General features: G+C 37.0%; 1 protein-coding gene across 12 annotated transcripts in view; it reads right to left on the bottom strand.

The window, feature by feature from the left end:
• FUT8 (fucosyltransferase 8) overlaps positions 1 to 16,000 on the bottom strand; it is a 361,848-nt gene that overhangs the window by 117,016 nt on the left and 228,832 nt on the right. For all 12 annotated transcript variants that reach the window (XM_004370955.2, XM_023726291.1, XM_004370956.2 and 9 more), the window contains one exon: positions 8,700 to 8,814. In XM_004370955.2, the coding sequence (XP_004371012.1) occupies positions 8,700 to 8,814 (115 nt within the window). The remainder of the gene's footprint in view (positions 1 to 8,699; positions 8,815 to 16,000) is intronic.

Below are 16,000 nucleotides of genomic sequence, written 5' to 3'. Positions count from 1 at the left end.
ATAAAAGACTGGTATAAAGTTAGAAAAACAGGGGAAAATATTAAGGTAACCACAAAGGAAACTAACAATCCTACAAGTCAAAATAAAAACTAGAAAAATATGAAGACTCAGCAAACACAAAATCAACAACAATGAAAAAGATGAAAACACATAAAGAAAAATGACTCAGCACAGAAAATTAAGTAGAACAAAGAAACTGTGAACAATACACAAAAAAAGACACCAAAATGACAGCACTAAAGTCATACCTATGAATAATTATGCTGAATGTAAATGGACTAATGCACCAATACAGAGACAGAGAGTGGCAGATTGGATAAAAAACACAATCTGTCTATATGCTGCCTGTAAGAGACACACCTTAGACTAAAACTTAAAGGATGGGAAAAAATATATCACGTAAACAACACTCAAAAAAGAGCAGGAGTGGCAATATTAATCTCTGACAAAATAGACTTTAAAGTAAAATCCACCACAAAGGATAAGGAAGGACGCTATATAATGATTAAAGTGTCAATACACCGGGAATACATAACTATAATAAATATTTACGCACCCAACGACAGGGCTCCAAAATACATAAAACAAACTCTAACAGTACTGAAAAGAGAGAAAGACAGCTCCACAATAGTAGTAGGAGACATCAACACACCACTTTCGGTGAAGGACAGAACATCCAGAAAGAAGCTCAACAAAGATACAGAAGAGCTAAACGTTATGGTCAACCAACTTGACTCATAGACACGTACCAAACACTCCACCAACAGCAGCAAAGTATACTTTCTTTTCCAATGCACATGCAACATACTGCAGAATAGACCACATATTAGGCCATAAAGGAAGCCTTAACAAAATCCAAAGCATCGAAATATTATAAAGCATCTTTTCTGACCAAAAAGCCATAAAAGTAGAAATCAACAATAGGAAAAGCAAAGAAAAAAAAAATCAAACACATGGAAACTGAACAACACCATGCTCAAAAACTACTGGGTTAGAGAAGAAATTAAGGATGGAATAAAGAAATTCATAGAATCAAACAAGACTGAAAATACATCCTACCAGAACCTTTGGGACACAGCAAAAGCAGTGCTCAGAGGTCAGTTTATAGCAATAAATGCACACATCCTAAAAGAAGAAAGGGCTATAATCAAAACATTAACCCTACAACTGGAACAAGTAGGAAGAGAGCAGCAAAAGAAGCCCTCAGCTGCCAGAAGAAAGGAAATAATAAGAATTAGAGTACAACTAAATGAAATAGAGAATAGAAAAACAATTGAAGGAGTTAACAAGACCAAAAGCTGGTTCTTTGAAAAGATCAACAAAATTGATAAACCATTGGCCAAACTGACAAAAGAAAATCAGGAGAGGAAGCAGATAACCCATATAAGAAATGAGATGGGGGATACCACAACAGACTCAACTGAAATTAAAAGAATCGTAACAGAATATTATGAAAAACCGTACTCTAACAAATTTGAAAACCTAGAGGAAATGGACAAACTTCTAGAAACACACTACCTACCTAAACTAACACAAACAGAGGTAGAACAACTAAATAAACCTATAACAAAAGAAGAGATTGAAAAGGTAATTAAAAAACCCCCAACAAAAAAAAAAAGCCCTGGCCTGGATGGCTTCACTGGAGAATTCTACCAAACTTTCAGATAAGAGTTAACACCACTACTACTAAAGGTATTTCAGAGTATAGAAAAGGATGGAATACTCTCAAACTCATTCTATGAATCAGCATAACCCTGATACCAAAACCAGGTGAAGACACAACAAAAAAAAAAAAAAAAAAAAATTACAGACCAATATCCCTCATGAACATTGACGCAAAAATCTTCAACAAAATTCTAGCCAATAGAATTCAGCAACATATCAAAAAATAATTCACCACGATCAAGTGGGATTTATATGAGGTATGCCGGGATGGTTCAACATTAGAAAAACAATCCGTGTAATCCATCACATACATAAAACAAAAGACAAGAACCACATGATCTTATCAATCGATGCAGAAAAGGCTCTGACAAACTCCAACACCAATTCATGATAAAAACTCTCAGCAAAATAGGAATAGAAGGGAAATTCCTCAACATAATAAAGGGCATTTATACAAAGCCAACAGCTAACATCACCCTAAATGGAGAGAGTTTGAAAGCATTCCCCTTGAGAACGGGAACCAGACAAGGATGTCCTTTATCACCACTCTTATTCAACATTGTGCTGGAGGTCCCAGCCAGGGTAATTAGGCTAGAAAAAGAAATAAAGAGGATCCAAATTGGTAAGGAAGAAGTCAAAGTATCTCTATTTGCAGACGATATGATCTTATACACAGAAAACCCCAAAGAATCCACAAGAATACTACTGGAACTAATAGAAGATTTCAGCAAAGTATCAGGATACAAGATAAACATACAAAAGTCAGTTGGATTCCTCTACACAAACAAAGAGATCTTCGAACAGGAAACCACCAAATCAATATCATTTACAATAGCCTTCAAGAAGGTAAAATACTTAGGAATAAATCTAGCCAGAGACGTAAAAGACCTATACAAAGAAAACTACAAGATACTACTGCAAGAGACCTATATAACTGGAAAAACATACCTTGCTCATGGATAGGAAGACTCAACATTGTGAAAATGTCTATTCTATTAAAATTGATCTACAGGTACAATGCAATCCGGATCCAAATTCCAATGGCATTTTTTAATGAGATAGAGAAACAAATCACCAACTTCATATGGAAAAGGAAGAGGCCCCGGATAAGTAAAGCATTACTCAACAAGAAGAACAAAGGTGGGAGGCCTCACGCTACCTGATTTTAGAACCGATTATACTGCCATGGTAGTCAGAACAGCCTGGTACTGGTACAACAACAGATATACAGACCAATGGAACAAAATTGAGAATTCAGATGTAAATTCATGCACCTGTGGGCAACTGATATTTGATAAAGGCCCAAAATCCATTAATTGGGGAAAAGACAGTTTCTTTAACAAATAGTGCTGGCATAACTGGATATCCATCTCCAAAAAGTGAAACAAGCCCATACCTCACACCATGCACAAAAACTAACTCAAAATGGATCAAAGACCTAAATACAAAATCGAAAACAATAAAGATCGTGGAAGAAAACAAAGCAAGAACACTAGGAGCCCTAGTACATGGCATAAACAGAATACAAACCGTAACAATGCACAAACACCAGAAGAGAAACTAGATAACTGGGAGCTCCTAAAAATCAAACACTTATGCTCATCAAAAGATTTCACCAAAAGAGTAAAAAGACAACCTACAGACTGGGAAAAAATTTTGGCTATGACCAATCCAATCAGCATCTAATCTCTAAAATCTATAAGATACCGCAAAACCTTAACAACAAAAAGACAAAAAACCCAGTTAAAAAACGGGCAAAGGATATGAATAGGCACTTCACCAAAGAAGACCTTCAGACAGACACATAAGGAAATGATCACGATCAATAGCCATCAGAGAAATGCAAATCAAAACTACAATGAGATACCATCTCATCCCAGCAAGGCTAGTATTAATCCAAAAAACATAATAATAATAAATGTGGGAGAGGTTCTGGAGAGACTGGAACACTTGTACACTGCTGGTGGGAATGTAAAATGGTACAACTACTCTGGAAATCAATTTGGCGCTTCTTTAAAAAGGTAGAAATAGAACTACCATATGATTCAGCAATCCCAATCCTTGGAATATACTGTAGAGAAATAAGAGCCATCACATGAATAGATATACGCACACCCATGTTGACTGCAGCACTGTTCACACTAGCAAAAAAGATGGAAATAACTTAGGTGCCCATCAACGGATGAATGGATAAATTACGGTATATTCACACAATGGAATACTAGCAACGATAAAGAACGATGATGAATCCGCGAAACATCTCAGAACATGGATGAATCTGGGAGGTATTATGCTGAGTGAAATTAGTCAGTTGCAAAAGGACAAATGTTGCATGAGACCATATTATAAGAACTCAAGAAAAAGTTTAAGCATAGAAGAAAACATTCTTTGATGGTTACGACGGTGGGAAGGGAGGAAGAGGGGTATTCACTAACTAGATAGTGGACAAGAATTATCTTAGGTTAAGGGAAAGACAACACACACTACAGGGGAAGTCAGCAAAACTGGACTAAACCAAAAGCTAAGAAGTTTCCTGATTACAACTAAACACTTCGAGAGGCAGAGTAGCAGGGGCTGGGGTCTGGAGACCATAGTTTCAGAGGACATCTAGGTCAACTGGCATAACAAAGTTTATTAAGAAAATGTTCTGCATCCCATTTTGGTGAGTGGTGTCTGGGGTCTTAAAAGCTAGCAAGTGGCCATCTAAGATACATCAACTGGTCTCAACCTACCTGGAGCAAAGAGAATAAAGAACTCCAAAGACACAAAGAAAATATTAGCCCAAGAGACAGAAAGGGCCACATAAACCAGAGACTCTTCTGGTCTCAGCCTGAGACCAGAAGAACTAGATGGTGCCCAGCTACCACAATGACCGCCCTGACAGGGAACACAACAGAGAGTCCCTGACAGAGCAGGAGAAAAGTGGGGTGTGGAACTCTAATTGCAGTAAAAAGATCTAATGGTCTGACCGAGACTCAAGGGACCCCAGAAGACATGGCCCCCGGACTCTCTGTTAGTCCAGAACTAAAACCATTCCTGAAGCCAACTCTTCAGACAAAGATTAGACTGGACTATAAGACATAAAATGATACTTGTGAAGAGGGTGCTTCTTAGCTCAAGTAGATACATGAGACTAAATGGGCAGCTCCTGTCTGGAGGTGAGATGAGAAGGCAAAAAGTGACAGGAGCTGGTTGAATGGACACAGGAAATCTGGAGTGGAAATGAGGAGTGTGCTTTCACATTACAGGGAAAGCAACTAGGGTCACATAACAATGTGTGTATAAATTTTTATATGAGAAACTAACTTGAACTGTAAACTTTCACTTAAAGCACAAAAAAATGATTAACTCATTTATCAATCTCTCATATATTAAAATTAATTTCATAATTAATAGAAAAACACTAGAGCACAGTGTTTATATGACTAACTCAGGTATTTAGAAGTAAATCCAAGACATAAGAATAAAAAATGCATTATAAAGTTACAACCCATAATTTTAAGGTCAAAATTATACTTTGAAAATATCTCTTGCTATGAGATTGGGTAAAAAGTTAGAGAAAAGAGCCATAAGTAGCTTGACTTAATGTTCACTATAGTTTCTGAATGAATTCCTTGGTTGATTACAATCACATGGCTAAGCTATAGAAAAATCTATAAACACATACAACACTAGGAACCCACAACTCTGAACAAAACTGGCTGATAGGCTAAACAAGAAAAGCCTTCTAAAATCTCTACTAAAAAGTTCTAAGAACTGTTTATTTTTATTTTGAGTATAGGTATCAAAAGTCAAAGTTTCTTCTTTTATACATACTCTTTTTTAGCTTTATTTCCTAGTATCCTATACTCATTTTTTATGCCCTGTTAAGAGTTTTTCAGTCTAAGTTGCTTAAATAGCCTTCCGCAGTAATATTTCACTTAAAATAATGGTATGGAAATACCAATAGATTTAAATACTAAACAAAGTTATAATAGAAAAAGCTATTTTAGTCACTTTTTACCTATATAAATAAGTCTACTTTTCTGATTAGATTGACCAAGCCATATAGTTAAACCAATTACATTATTTTTTAAGTTGTTGTATGCCTAAAAATGCACTGGGAATAAAAATTCTAGTCAGAGGAAACATTTCTTCCAAATATATATGCTTAATTTTGTTGGGATGGGGGGGAAGGGACCCTTCATTTCTATCCAGAGAAGAGGAAGAGTGAATGATTGGCATATTTAACCTTAACTTCAAATAAGATGTTAGATATATAGTTCCTGACTTTAAAAAACTTTTAGTCTAATGGAAAAAGAGATTATGAATACATTAAATAATTAAAGAAAAATATTTTTCCAGAATATATTTTTCCAACTGAGGTTTTCCCTATGCCCTTGAATATTAAAAACCAGTTTTTCTCCCCAATGGAAAAAAAGAGAAAAATATTGAAGAATTTGTTAAACAGCAATATTTGAAGCTAAAGTTAAGATCCAACTGAAATGCTTAGTTTTGTGATAGTATAAAGTCCACTGAATTTTAAAACCTTATTAGCATGATTAATAATTGAGATACTCTAATACAAAATCATAAAAATCAGCATATATAGGATCAAATTAGCACTACAGGTGAACGCACCTAGTCACTTAAAAACCAGGAGGGGGAAAAGATTAATTAGAGCAGATGGCAAGCACATGTTACAATGTGGGGAGCTGAACTATGACCAGATCATTGTTTAAATATAATTTTTGTAGGGGAAAATTTAATAAATATGTGGAAATGCAAGAAGCTCAGAGACCACAGTTATTTCCATTTTAAATGAGGATGATGGTTCTGCACCACCAGCTGTTTATAGTTCACTGAATGAGGATCTAGTTGATAGGAGATAATTACCTCTTCCCTATAGGAGGTGAAATGTTTCTCATTCTGCAGACACCTCTGATGAACAGCCATGGGAGTATGAGACCAAGACAGCATGCCAAGATCACCTTGGTTTTTAATGATCTCTATAAACACTTACTTTTCTATTTTTTCCAATTTAAGTGTAGGAAAATGTGCACCTTGAAATATACAGAAGCAAGTCACTGCCTGTCATTTGTCTTTTATAAAGACACTTTGACCTTAAAAGGAAAGCAGAGTAGTTGAACAAAGAAAGTGTGCCATCAACAGCATTAAAAAGGAGGTAAGAGGGTGTTCTGTGTTCATTCCAACTTCTTGGACTTGAAGAATTTCACTCATTCATTATTTTTCCCTGAAGACTACTCTCTCTCTGTTCCTTGTCTGTCAGTTAATGATGTCTCCATTATCCTGGCCATCTCTGCTCATTCACCTACTTGGCAAGACCTTCAATTCTATTTTCCCAGTCTCTCAAATGTGTCTCTCTACCTCATGCAAACTGCTACATTCTTCAATACTTCTCACCTGCACTATGGTCCTCATATCCTAAATGGCCTGTCTCCCTGTTTCTAGTCTCTTCCTAGTCTCTTCCAATACTAAACAAGTCCAACCAATTCACTACACTCTGTTTCTAGTTTCTTCCATTACTAATATCACTAAAACACTCTCATCATGCCACTCTTGTGTGTAAAAACATTTCATTCATTTCATTATTAAGACTCCAAATAAGAAAAATGCTTACGGTATACTGTTCAGAAAAAAAAAAAAAAAAAAAGCCCTGGTGGTGCAATGGTTAAGCGCCCAACTGCTAACTGAAATGTCAGTTCAAACCCACTAGCTGTTCCGTGGGAGAAGGATGTGGCAGTCTGCTTCCATAAAGTTTACAGCCTTGGAAACCTATGGGGCAGTTCTACCCTGTCGTATTGGGTCACTATGAGTTGAAATCAACTCAGTAGCAATGGATTTGTTTTTTTTTTTTTTTTGTAAGACTGTGTGTGCATATTAACAAGAACAAAAAGAAAACACACACACACACACACAAATGAAGAGAATTAATTTAAAAGGCTCTTGGATTTGTGGTTTTCCCTTTATTTATATTTCCTATTTGTTGTTATAAAGATATTTATGCAACAAATAAATAAAATCTTTAGGCGACCACTTCTTTCTTATGCACCATGATGCTTAAAGTGCTTAACCTGGCACCCAAAGATGGCTGTCGTTTGGCTCCCAAACCTACTTTTCCAGTTTATTTTCCCTCCCTCCTTCTCACACAACTAAAATTCAAGACAAATTGAACTACTTTATTTTTCATTTGAGTTCCTGCACTGCTGTTTCCCAAAGGAACCCGTGTGGTGCAGTGGTTAAGCACTCAGCTGCTAACAAAAGGTACAGCAGTCTGCTTCCATGAAGATTACAGCCTTGGAAACCCAATGGGGCAGTTCTACTCTGTTCTATAGTGTCACTATGAGTCAGAATCGAATTGACTCAATGGCAACAACTTATGGGTTTTTTTTACTGCTCTTTCCCAGCTATGGGCCACTGCTCACATCAAATCCTCCAACTGGAATGCTCTTCTCCATTTTTGTTGAAATCCTACCTATCTTTTACAGTTCAGCTCAAACAATATCCCCTCCACAAAACTATCCTTGCTGTTTCCTTCCTAAAAACTCAAATAAGCATTTCATCTATATCTCTCTTATAAAATATAGCACTTTCTACTTTGTATTGTAGTTTTTTTGGTGTGTGTATAAGAAGTAGCCCCCTTTAGGGCAGGGACCTTGTTTTAGCCATCTTTGTATTAAACTCAAGGCAAAACATAGTGTCTTTCTAAATAAATACATGAAATGCAAAAAATAAAAAATAAATAACTCGCTGCCATCCAGTCAATTCTGACTCATCACCACCCTACAGGACAGAGCAGAACTGCCCCATAGGGTTTCAAAGGAGTGGCTGGTGGATTCAAACTGTCAACCTTTTGGTTAGCAGCTATAGCTGTTAACCACTGCACCACGAGGGCTCCTCTGTGAAATGAGTGAGTAAATACTTTCAACGCAATGGTTAGGAAGATTAAAAAACAACAGCAATGCTTACTTTTAGTTTTATCATAATTTTCCTTCTTTTTCACTTAAGTTTCTTTTTTAATCTAACCTTCTTACCTGAAGATACGTTATTCTCCTCTGGACCAGCTCTGTCAGATCTTTGGCCTCTTTTTCCCGCCAATCACCTGCTCCATCCGTTTGACTGAGGTAGTATAGATCCGTCATTATAGACCTGTAAAAGCAAACGACATTGGAAAACTTATTTGCACTGCATCATAGGGTTACACGAAGTCACGAGAAGACAACCAAATTCTTTATAAAGATTGATGCTCACACTGACGTTAGTACTCATCTTTTATTTTCTGTCAAAGTTGTAAAATTGAACAATTGGTCTCTACCATCCAAGATTCATTCTTATAATAAATTTTTACTGCTGAGAAAAGCATACATTTTCCCCTCAGTCTAGTCAGCTGCACTTATTTCTCAATACAAAGTACAACAGAGATCAGAAGGAAGTAGACACCCATAGAAAGAAATAGGTAGATTAACATAAATGAGAGAAATAAGTTGATTCTAGTATTTTTATAAACCGGTTGCTGTCGAGTCAATTCCAACTCATAGATATCCTACAGGACAGAGTAGAACTGTTCCACAGGGTTTCCAAGCAGCAGCTGGTGGATTCGAGCTGCCGACATTTTGGTTAGCAGGCAAGCTCTTAATCACTGTGCCACCAGGGCTCCAGTATTTGTACATTATTGTTGTTGTTGTTAGGTGCTATCAAGTCGCTTCCAACTCATGGTGACCCTATGTACAATAGAACGAAACTCTGTCTAGTCCTGTGCCATCCTCAAAATCATTGTTACACTTGAGCCCGCTGTTGTAGCCACTGTGTCAGTACATCTCGTTGAGGATCTTCCTCTTTTTCGCTGACTCTCTACTTTACCAAGCATGATGCCTTTCTCCAGGGACTGGTCCCTCCTGATGACATGTGAAACGAAGTCTTGTCATCCTTGCTTCTCAGAAGCATTCTGGCTGTACTTCTTCCAAGACAGATTTGTTCGGTCTTTTGGCAGTCGGTATATATTCAGTATTCTTCACCAACATTACAACTCAAAGGCATCAATTCTTCTTTGGTCGTCCTTATTCATGGTCCTCCTTTTGCACACATATGAGGCGACTGAAAACACCATGGCTTGGGTCAGTTGCACCTTAGTCCTCAAAGTGACATCTTTGCTTTTCAACACTTTAAAGAGGTATTTTGCAGCAGATATGCCCAGTGCAATGCACTGTTTGATTTCTTGACTGCTAGTTCCATGGGTGTTGATTGTGGATCCAAGAAGAATGAAATCCTTGACAATGTCAATCTTTTCTCTGTTTATCGTGATGTTGCTTATTTGTCCAGTTGTGAGGATTTTTGTTTTCTTTATGTTGAGGTGTAACCCGTACTGAAGACTGTGGTCTTTGATCTTCATCAGTAAGTGCTTCAAGTCCTCTTCACTTTCAGCAACCAAGGTTGTATCATTTGCATATTGCAGGTTCTCAATGAGTCTTCTTCCAATCCTGATGCCCCATTCTTCACATAGTCCAGCTTCTCTGATTATTTGCTCAGCATACAGATAGAATAAGTATGGTGAAAGGATACAACCCTGATGCACAGCTTTTCTGACCTGAAACCACGAAGTACCCCCTTGTTCTGTTCGAACAATTGCCTCTTGATCTATGTACAGGTTCCTCGTGAGCACAGTTAAGTGTTCTGGAATTCCCATTCTTTGAAATGTTATCCATAATTTGTTATGATCCACACAGTCAAATGCCTTTGCATAATCCCTCTTTACTCTCTCTAATGCCATTTCATGTCCCCTCTAAAAATTTTTTTCTTCACACTTAAATACTCTGAGTGGTTGGAAAAAGTTCAGAGGAAAATATTGATGCAACTCTTAAACAATGGTCTAAACTAGGGGTCAGCAAACATTTTTTGTAGAGTCAGACAGCAAATATTTTAAGCTTTGTGGGTCTCTGTTGCCTTTGTGGAGCCTCGGTTGCATAGTGGTTAAGAGCTAGTCCGCTAACCTGAATATAATATGCGGGCAGTTCGAATCCACTAGCAGCTCCTTGGAAACCATATGGGGCAGTTCTACTCTGTCTTATAGGGTCATTATGAGTTGGGTGGAGTCGACTTGTCAGCAATGGGTTTCGTTTTTGGTTATAGCAGGAAAGCTACCACAGACAATATGTAAATGAATGGGTGTGACTGTTTCTCAATAAGTTTTTATTAACAAAAACCGGCAGAGAGTGAGATTTAGCCTGTGGGCCATAATTTAAGAATCTTTGGTCTAAACTATAAAGAGTCCTGGTGGTGCAGTGGTTAAAGCACTCCGCCTCTAATTGAAAAGGTCAGCAGTTGGAACCCACAATCCTCCACAGGATAAATATATGGTAGTCTGCTTCTGTAAAAGATATGAAGCCTTAGAAACCCTATGGGGCAGTTCTACTCTGTCCTATAGGGTTGCTATGAGTATGAATCAACTTGGCGACAGTGGATTTGGTTTTTGGGTTTTGGTCTCAACTAATAAACTGACTGTTAAGATACTTTCCCGCTCTGAACAGCATCAGTAATTTCAATTACAACCTGCTGGATTTCCTGCAGAGTAAACTAAAATCCCCAGTAAACCAGGAAGAGAAATTTTAGAGCTGGCACAGATGGCTTTATGTATACTGCTTTAAATAAAGGCTATGACTTGCATTCACCAATAGAGAGTAAAAAGACTCCTCTCTTTCTCTAACACCACTCTCCCACCACGCACAATCTGTCAGCAAATACATGACTAATCCCTGACTACGTTTCACAGCTGCTACCAACTGAGCCACCATCTTCTCTTACTTGGATTACTAAAATAGCCTCCAGATAGGTGTTCCTGCTTCTACTCTTGCCTACCTCTATGGTCTATTCTCAACATAGTATCCAGATTCTGTTAAAACATCAAATTATGCTGTACCTCTGCTCTTAATGATGAACTGGCTTTTTATCTTACTCAAAGCCAAAGTTATTACTTTGACCTAAAAGGCTTCACAAAATATGGCCCACCCTTACCTCTTTGATCTCATCTCCTACTACTGTCTTCCCTGCTTCTCTACTTTAGCCACACTGGTCTCCTTGCTAACCTCTGAACATGTCAGGCATATTCCTGTTTTGGGGCATTTACATTTATACTTCCCTCACCTGGAATGCTCATTTCCCAGATATCTACACGTCTCACTCAAATATCCTTCAAATCTTTGCTCAAATATCATCTTCTCCATGTGGCTTTCTCAGACTATCCCACTTAAAAATCCACCACCACCAGCACCATCCCCTGGCTTTCCACTTCCTCCTTCTCTGATTTATTTTTCCCCAAGCAAGTATTATCTTCTGATATACAATATCATTTACTTCTTTATTTTGTTTATTGCCTGTTTCCCTCACTATAATTTAAGCTCCATAAGAGCAGATCTTTTTTTTAACTGCCTTTTTTATCAACACTCAGAACAGTGCTGGTCACATAGAAAATGTTCAATAAATGTATTACAATGGATAAGTTAATGAAAGGGTGGCAAAAGAAAAATCTTCAAGAGTTTTAGATAAAGAGATGATGATGATAATTTTTACCTCTCATAAATCCAATTTGGTGGTACACAGAGGTTTGGGAAAAATTCTTAACTAATTAGAGCCCCAGCCCTACTCCTTCACTACACTTGTACTCACTCCTCCTCTGTTCAAGGCAATCTTATGAGTACGGGTTATTTGCTCGTGAAAATTATAAAGTAGAAAATTACTTCTATTTGTCATAAAAGTATATATATAAATAAAATATTTCATACATACACTTCTAGAAACCACCTACAATGCCAGTATTAACCAAAAAAATTAAGGCATTAGCTGGGAGTTCAGAGAACACTTCGGGAAAACTGACCTATAATATTAAATAATAAGAACAAAAATTAACAGGTATTAAGTTCTTACTATGGGCCAGACAACTACCATTCCATGTGCTCTACATCATTTCATTTAATCTTCACAAATACCTTATAAGGAACATAAGGCACTGAGAGGGTAAGTAATTTGCTCAAGGTCACAAAGCAAAGAAATAATAGAATGGGAATTCAAACCCAAGCAGTCTGATTCTCAAGCCCAGGCTTCTAATTCCTGCATTACCAACTATTACGGTAAGGGGCCTAGAGTACAAAAATGTGAAGTCTGTTCGATGTAAATATTCAAAATCATTAATTGTGAATCAGAGGAAGAAGTTTTGTGAACCAGACAGACCTATTTCTCAGTTTTGGCTCTACTTCTTACTAGGGTTTGTGTCCTAGGGAAGTTACTTGACATCTCTGAGATTTAGCTACTTTACCTTAAAATAAATATTACAGTGTATTATAAAAACTTGCATATAACTTTTTAAAAAACGATTAGTGATAATACATGCAAAGTAGTAATATGTGGTTGCTGCTATTTTTATGCTAGAGGGCATCAGGCAGTTGTTTCAGGGCTTTTACCTTGTGCCTAAAGAGCATTTACTAATAATTATACAACTAAAAGAAAGCATGCATTGAGTGCAGGTGACAGTAATATGTGGTCCTGAAGGCCAGTCAGAAAAATGATCCATTACCCAGTTTGCTCTAGCACCCTGTAGAAGAGGATTGATCAGTGAGGAGAACACATTTAACAGATGATGAAAATGACACTCAACAATCGTGATTTACCTAGGAGTGTATGGCACAGTCTCAGCTTTCTTTTATTCTTGATGATTAACTAGATGCCAAACCATTTAGTAACCCAAAAAAGGAGCCCACAGGAAAGATTAAAGTCTTATTCTCATACAAAACCATTATAATTGCACATGATTAACAGAGAATACCAGATAACAGCTCTTTTGACTAAGCAAAATTATTAATAATATATAAACAAAAATTAAAAATTGTGGCCTCAGTTTAGAATATTCAGCCTAAATTAATAGTTGAACAGCTTTGTACAGTGCTTTGGAACAACAGGGTTACCTGTGAAGCATTTCAGGCATTTGTTTGATGTGCCAACATTATGTACTCACAGGACACTTTATAGCTTGGCTATTTCCATTTTTACCCTCTTTAAACAGGCCAAGAGTCTAATATGTGATGTTTTACCTATTTTTATACTTATTATTCTTGCCTAAGATTCAAACCAAGAAGAGAGGCCTGAAGATCTACTTGCAAAAATTAACCAATGAAAACCCTATGCATCACAACAGAATATTGTCTGATAATAGTGCTGGAAGATGAGCCCCCTATGTTGAAAGGCATTCAAAATACACAGTGGCACTTGAGCATACTACCTTGAAACCAAATCTCCTAGAAGAACCCAAAAGCTGGGAATCTGGTTGTTTTGGTTTAGACTATGAAGATATCAAGAATCTAGGAGATAAATGGTGAATCTAAAAGCCTGGTGTAAAGCCAGGCCAAGATCTGAGAAATAACAAATCCAGGCAAGGTACCAGCAAAACAGTCATTTGAAGTTAGAGTATAGATGCCCCTGAAGACAATAAGTAGAACAGAATCTATGTATGACTCTAAGAGCAAGCCAGCTATGACAGGCTTCAAAACATCTATTTCTCCAGTCTTACTAGACTCACTGAGGCTGGAGGAACCCCCAAATCTGTTGTCCTGAGAAAAATTTTTGAACCTTGAACAGAACTATCCCCTGAAATCATCTTCCAAATAAACAGTAGTTCAGCTGAATTAGTAAAGAATATCCACCTTGAGCACTGCACTCTTTTAAAGAATTATCTATATCAGATCAAAATGACAATGGTAACTCTAAAACATAGATGAGTAGTTTATGGGGCAGTGAGTCTAAGTCAATGATGGTGAAGCAGTATGAGTAGAGATAGTGAAAATAGTTGATACAACGTGAAGAATGTAACCAATGATACTGAACTGTACATGTCGAAATTACTGAATGGGTGTATGATCTGTTGTGTATATTTTTACCAAAAATAAAATAAATTTTAAAAAAAACAGAAAAAACTTCTCATAAGCTGACTATATTTATGTTCTTTGTATTTCTCTTCATTTCCCTGTTTTTCTATTTTAATATTTATAAAACTCTTGTTATTGAAAGAAGGAATGTCCAAGGATACCATGGTTTTGATAGCCCACATAGGTTAGGAGGACTCCAGAAAGGCAACAACAAAAGTAGCTTATACTATCATATAAAACAATAATTATGCTATTTGGTGAGTCATGTCCACTAGACCTATGTTTAGGTTCCAGGCCTTAAGATTCTTCCTATTTAACACTGTCACAATCTCCCCTTATCTATGTTTGCCCCACTGGGTCTAGGCGTTTTCTCAAATTAGGTCCTTACCTTTGGTAGGTATTTGCCAATTAAGAGAAAGGACTTTGGAATAAAACAGCTCTGCCACTTACTTGGGTAAGCTACCTAATCTGAGTCCCTTGGTGGTATAAATGGTTAACACATTTAGCTAGCTGCTAACCAAAAGGCTGGAAGTTTGAGTACACCCAGAAGAGCCTCAGAAGAAGGGCCTGGAGATATACTTCTGAAAATTTAGTCTTTGGAAACTATGGATCACAGTTCTACTCTGACACACATGGGGGTTGCTATGAGTTGGAAATGACTCGACAGCAACTGGTTTTAAGTGTAACTTTATAAGATGTAGCATAATAATGTTTACATCATAAAATTTCTATACTAATTAAATAAGATAATGGTGAGCCTTTATCACAGCACCTGGCATGTATAAAATCTTCAGTACATTATTATTTTTAATGTCAAAATCATTCTTCAGTTTGGACACCACAACCAAGAAAATGTGGAGTGGGGGGCAGGAAAAACAGAATCAGAGCCACCAGATGAGATACCCTTTTTCACCTGGAGATCCTCCTGCCAACGCAACTTTATTTTAGGGGGCGGAAATTCCCTTACAAAAGATGGAAAATTATGGTCTGGCTAATAGAGACTAAATGATTAGCAGAATAAGGACAACTTCATATGAAAATGTCTCTTTGTCGATGGATACTAGGAGGAATGTTCTAGTATCCCTTGAAAATAAGCCCGAATTCCTTAGTAGAGACAATCATACAAAACCATTTTATCCAAAGAAATTTAAAACTGGAGAAAGAGTATCCATACTCCATACAATGTAGGTCTCAATCAAATCACATCTCAGAGAACTAAAGGTATGATCTTTCTTCATTCCTTCTTCCCTGTGTGTGTGTGTGTGTGTGTGTGTGTGTGTGTGTGTGTATAAACTAAAACACATAAATAGAAGATCTGAAGGTTTAAAAAACTTAATTTTTCAAGCGTGGAAATATCAATTCTTAGACACTCAAACAGAGTCCACCTCTTAAAGAAAACATAGCTACTGGGCCACAAGAGCTATGAC

This window comes from Trichechus manatus, unplaced genomic scaffold (assembly GCF_000243295.1).
Source record: "Trichechus manatus latirostris isolate Lorelei unplaced genomic scaffold, TriManLat1.0 scaffold00010, whole genome shotgun sequence".
Lineage (NCBI taxonomy): Eukaryota > Metazoa > Chordata > Mammalia > Sirenia > Trichechidae > Trichechus > Trichechus manatus.
This window is presented reverse-complemented; position numbering and strand designations above follow the sequence as displayed.